The sequence below is a fragment of the Limulus polyphemus genome, unplaced genomic scaffold (assembly GCF_000517525.1).
Source record: "Limulus polyphemus unplaced genomic scaffold, Limulus_polyphemus-2.1.2 Scaffold2651, whole genome shotgun sequence".
Taxonomy (NCBI): Eukaryota; Metazoa; Arthropoda; class Merostomata; order Xiphosura; family Limulidae; genus Limulus; species Limulus polyphemus.
Window position 1 is genome coordinate 83,734 of NW_013668261.1, and position 6,189 is coordinate 89,922.

At 37.6% G+C, this 6,189-nt stretch overlaps 1 protein-coding gene across 2 annotated transcripts in view; it reads right to left on the bottom strand.

Annotated features, from left to right (window-relative positions):
- Window positions 1–6,189, bottom strand: part of LOC106467534 — a 127,749-nt gene that overhangs the window by 40,185 nt on the left and 81,375 nt on the right. For both annotated transcript variants that reach the window (XM_022395731.1, XM_022395730.1), the window contains exon 2: window positions 5,174–5,306. In XM_022395731.1, coding sequence (XP_022251439.1) covers window positions 5,174–5,306 — 133 coding nt within the window. The remainder of the gene's footprint in view (window positions 1–5,173; window positions 5,307–6,189) is intronic.

The following is a 6,189-nucleotide window of genomic DNA, read 5'->3' on the forward strand; positions in this document are numbered from 1 at the left end:
CACCTCTGTCCCACCTGGGCACAAATATGTCATTTATTTTGTGTATGTGTGTTTTCTTATAGCAAAACCACATCGGGCTATCTGCTGTGTCCACTGAGGGGAGTCGAACCCCTGATTTTAGCATTGTAAATTCGAAAACTTACCGCTGTCCCACCTGGGCACAAATATGTCATTTATTTTGTGTATGTGTGTTTTCTTATAGCAAAACCACATCGGGCTATCTGCTGTGTCCACTGAGGGGAGTCGAACCCCTGCTTTTAGCATTGTAAATTCGAAAACTTACCGCTGTCCCACCGAGGGACATATATTTCATTTATTTTGTGTGTGTTTCTTATAGCAAAGCCACATTGAACTATGTGTCGTATCCACCGCGGGGAAATGAACCCCAGATTTTGGCGTCATAAGTCTGTAAACTTACTGCTGTCCCATCGGGAGACATCTTGTAAAGACTGCATGTTTAGAAACGTGGTAAAGCCCAGCTCCAACAACACTGAAAATCATTTTAACTTGTTTCAACATTCTACAAAGGGTCAGATAACGAATTTCGCTCAAATGGATTTAACGGTTCCGCCGAATTTAAGTTGTAAATTTCACACAATATGCCACATTTTTAAAAGTAGGGGTTTCGAATATTCACGGTAAACAGTTAACAAACCATAGCGACAGGATTATCGATGCCATTATCATCAACGTTGTATTTTTACAAAAAAACTATGCTGGTAAATGTTAGCTATAAAATAATGTCTGTTGCACCAATCAAATTAAATTTTGATCTTATTTAATAGAAATATAAATTCAACAAATTATTCCTTTTCGTTATTCTTTGTTTTCCTCACTACACCTACAGAAGGAATAAAAAACTATTGCAAATCCTGGCGTTGTTTAAAAGAATCATTATTGAGCCCCGTACAGAATTTTGATTTATTGTTCAGATACATAGTTCACTTCGTCATAGCACGTGGTGCCACCTATATCATCAGAACTGATATGTCTATTCTTAACCTCCTCAAGTGGTTGTTTAATTTGTCTAAGAGTTGTTCTTCAGTTACATTGGTCATTTCATCATAACTGCGTGGCCAGGTGGTCAGGGCGCTTGACTCGCAATTTGGGGGTTCGGGGGTTCGAATCCCCGTCCCACCAAACATGCTCGCCCTTTCAGCCGTGGGGACGTTATAATGTGACGATCAATCCCACTATTCGTTGGTAATAGATTAGCCCAAAAGTTGGCGGTGGGTGGTGTTGACTAGCTGCCTTCCCTCTAGTCTTTCACTACTAAATTAGGGACGGCTAGCGCAATTATCCTTCGTGTAGCTTTGCAAAACAAAACAAACCAATCACTACGACACGTGGTGCCACCTATATTATTAGGATTGATAATGACTATTCTTAACCTCCTCAAGTGGTTGTTAATTTGTTTAAGAGTTGTTGTTAAATTATGTAAGTCACTTCGTCATAGCCGTTGTGCCACCTATGTCATCAGGATTGATGATGACCTTAGTTTTATTCTTAACCTCCTGAAGTGGTTGTTTAATCCGACTGTAAGATTGTACCAATTTATTAGTATTCAAAATGCTTTAAATCTAGAAGTGTTCCCGGTTAGTACTCCAAGTTTATCTCGTTGTTTTGCTGTTTGTTATAGAGCAAAGCCACATTCGAACCCCGAATTTTAGCGTTTTAGGTCCATAATCTTATCGCTGACACACTGGGAGACTATCTCGTTCTTAAAACGGATAAAATAATTCAATTTTAGCCTCTGCAGAATATCGATTATGTAACCATATTGCCAGTTTGACCTTGTTGAAGTATGCCTGTCAGGTTAATATCTAAAGAATTACGAATCCCTACTGACACATAAGTCGTTAGCATAAGAGCGTTCACAATACGCTTCAGTAAATAACAAAGCCTGTTTGTTTCATATCCTATCAGCGGTCTGTGCATGGAGTTAATTTCAAGCTTCTCAGACGTCATCGTGTGATTATTCCCGATCGATACAAAATCACAATACTTGGTCGTACCATATGGTGAAGTTTTACCGCTAGAGCTCTGACGTTAACTATTCCCAATCGATATAAAATCATGATATAAGGTCGTACCACATGACGAAGCTGTACCGCTAGAGCTCTGACTTTAACTATTCCCGATCGATATAGGATCATGATACAAGGTCGTACCACATGACGAAGCTGTACCGCTAGAGCTCTGACATTAACTATTCCCGATCGATATAGGATCATGATACAAGGTCGTACCACATGATGAAACTGTATCGCTAGAGCTCTGACGTTAACTATTCCCGATCGATATAGAATCATGATACAAGGTTGTACCACATGATGAAGCTGTACCGCTAGAGCTCTGACGTTAACTCTTCCCGATCGATATAGGATCATGATACAAGGTTGTACCACACGATGAAGCTGTACCGCTAGAGCTCTGACGTTAACACTTCCCGATCGATATAGGATCATGATACAAGGTCATACCACGTGACGAAGCTGTACCGCTAGAGTTCTGTCGTTAGCTATTCCCGATCGATATAGAATCATGATACAAGGTCGTACCACATGACGAAGCTGTACCGCTAGAGTTCTGTCGTTAGCTATTCCCGATCGATATAGGATCATGATACAAGGTTGTACCACATGACGAAGCTGTACCGCTAGAGTTCTGTCGTTAGCTATTCCCGATCGATATAGGATCATGATACAAGGTTGTACCACATGACGAAGCTGTACCGCTAGAGTTCTGTCGTTAGCTATTCCCGATCGATATAGGATCATGATACAAGGTCGTACCACATGACGAAACTGTATCGCTAGAGCTCTGACGTTAGCTATTCCCGATCGATATAGAATCATGATACAAGGTTGTACCACACGATGAAGCTGTACCGCTAGAGCTCTGACGTTAACTCTTCCCGATCGATATAGAATCATGATACAAGGTTGTACCACATGACGAAACTGTATCGCTAGAGCTCTGACGTTAACTCTTCCCGATCGATATAGGATCATGATACAAGGTCGTACCCCATGACGAAACTGTACCGCTAGAGCTATGATATAAATAGGTTTTGTTAGACAGCTTCAAAAACAAGGGATCTGCGACGTCATCGATTTATTCATTAACAGTTAAAAGTGGCATGAGCGCCACGATGGACATGTCTTATTCTCAACTATTTACTGGGTCAAGAACATGCAAGCTATTTCTGATCTCCAGTAGAAGATTTATTGATAACATAATTGAATTTTTTAAATATTCAATTTCGTTAGAAATGACTATTGGATACTTCAGTGAAGATTACCACCCCAAAATTTCAATGTTTTTTCAATGTCAATGAAAAATAGGGTTATATTAAGTTTTTTCAACTGTAACCATTTGCCTACTAAATATTGCATTCCATGTCAATAACAAAAGAGGGTTATATTAAGTTTCTTTGCAGCTGTAACCATCTGCCTAATAAATACTGCTTTCCAGTCACTAACAAAAGAGGGTTATATAACGGTTTTTTCAACTGTAACCATCTGCTACAAAATACTGCTTTCCATGATAGTAACAAACAAGGGTTATATAAAGGTTTCTCAGCTGTAACCATCTGCTACAAAATACTGCTTTCCATGATAGTAACAAACAAGGGTTATATAAAGGTTTCTCAGCTGTAACCATCTGCTACAAAATACTGCTTTCCATGATAGTAACAAACAAGGGTTATATAAAGGTTTTTCAACTGCAGCCATCTGCCTACTAAATACTACTTTCCATGTGAGTAACAAAAGAGGGTTACATTAAAGTTTTTTTCAGGTGTAGCCATCTGCCTACTAAACACTGCTTTCCATGTCAGTAATAAAAAGAGGCTTATATTAAGGTTTTTTTTAGCTGTAACCATCTGCCTACTAAATACTGCTTTCCATGTCAGCAACAAAAATGGGTTATATTAAGGTTTTTTTAGCTGTAACCATCTGCCTACTAAATACTGCTTTCCGTACAAGTAACCGAAAAGTATAATATTAAGGTTTTTTAGCTGTAACCATCTGCCTACTAAATACTGCTTTCCATGTCAGCAACAAAAATGGGTTATATTAAGGTTTTTTTAGCTGCAATCATCATCTTGTTCGATACTGCTGTCATGTCAATAATAAAAGAGGGTTATATTAAGGTTTTTTTAAACTGTAACCACCTGCCTTCTTATTACCGCATTCCATGTCAGTACCAAAAGAGTGTTATATTAAGGTTTTTTTCTTAGCTGTAACCATGTTCCTGTTAAGTATTGCTTTCTATGTTAGTAACAAAAGAGGGTTACGTTAAGGTTTTTTCAGTTGTACCCATCTGCCTATTGAATACTGTTTTCCATGTCAGTAACAAAACAGGCTTATATTAAGGTTTTTTGCTCCATAGCCATTTCCCTATTAAATACTGTTTTCCATGTCAGTAGCAAAAGATGGTTATATTAAGGTTGTTGTTTTTTTTTTAACTGTAACCATCTGCCTATTAAATCTTAATTTAAAAGTATTTGTTTGTATCAGTCTTTGTTGGTTGTGAAATTCTAAGACCGACCTTAGAGAATGTGAAACATAAATGTAGGAATAGTGGAGGGGCAACAACTCCCATCTCCAATACAGTGGGGCTCGCACGCCCGTAAACTTCGTTAAGTTTGTGATTTTCCAAACTTGAAACGATGATTCAAAAAACCTACATTAAATTATTTGTAGCATCTCACTGAAAAAAATATTTCTTATACTGTCTGCCGAAGCTCCGTAGTAAAAACCTTCACTAAACTATCCTTAGCATCTCAGTGAGAACTAATTTTTTACATTGTCTCCAAAAACTCAGTAGTATAAAACCCATCCTAAAATAATCTTACCACCTTCGTAATAAATCTTGCTTAATTTGTCTCTAAAAATCGATATTAATATAATCCTAGGAATTCAGTGAAAACGTTTTATTATGTTTTATGTATCCTCACATCTTGTATATAACCTATTGTATCTTCACTTACTGTATATCACGCCTTATTTACACATATCTTTTAGAGGAACATCAACACTTCAGTGTGTGTGACTTCTTCTGGATAATAACACCTCTACAAGATCTAAATTACGTTTTATATCTCCACTCAGTAGAACACCTACAATCTCAGCTCTTCTGTATCAAGCCATCTGCTACAGCTACTTACCCACATTCTGTTGCTAGCTCTTCGGTGGTAGTAGCAAAGACAAGATCCTGATTTTGAGTGACCGACTGAAGAGAAGTGAGACACAGCTGGAACTTCTCTAATGTGCATGTTTGTTCAGGTGAGAAGGAGATTTCTGGAATAGAAGAACAGAATCGTCAAATGTAACTAGTCCGAAAACGTCTTCGGTGGCTGGTTAGGTTCGTAGTTTCAACATGAAAGACGTTATATTAAACACGGTGAGAGATTTCGTTATTAAAATCAATAAAATAAATATCAATATCCGAAAATATTCAAGGTATCAGCTCGTCCAGTTAATAAAGATCACATTATTATTATTATTATTATTTTTGCTGGTGTTTTTCTTATCAATGTATAATAACAATAAGAGCAACAAAACGGTTTAGGCTTACCTTTTGATATTAAAATCAAGAAGTAAATAACACTATTAGATACGTATATTTGTATACAAAGTTGTTAATGAATTAATAATCATTATGTATTTTTGTGTATCCTATCATAAAAAGTTCAATTAAGTCATATAACTCCTCTACGTCCTGATTGCCTTGCCCCCTGGTGGCACAGCGGTACGCTTGAATACTTATAATGGTAAGTATTAGGGTCCATCGTGGAAAATCAGGCCTTCTGATTTTAGCGTTGTAAGTCCGCAAATTTACCGCTGATCCACAGGGAGACAACTTGTAAAACTGTGATCCGTTTTCATGACTTCTTTCGTACGTATTTCATATTCTACCATGATCCACCGGGAGACAACTTGTAAAACTGTGATCCGTTTTCATGACTTCTTTCGTACGTATTTCATATTCTACCACAGGGAGACAACTTGTAAAACTGTGATCCGTTTTCATGACTCCTTTCGTACGTATTTCATATTCTACCACAGGGAGACAACTTGTAAAACTGTGATCCGTTTTCATGACACCTTTCGTACGTATTTCATAATTCTACCACAGGGAGTACAACTTGTAAACTGTGATTCCGTTTCATGACTCTTGTAC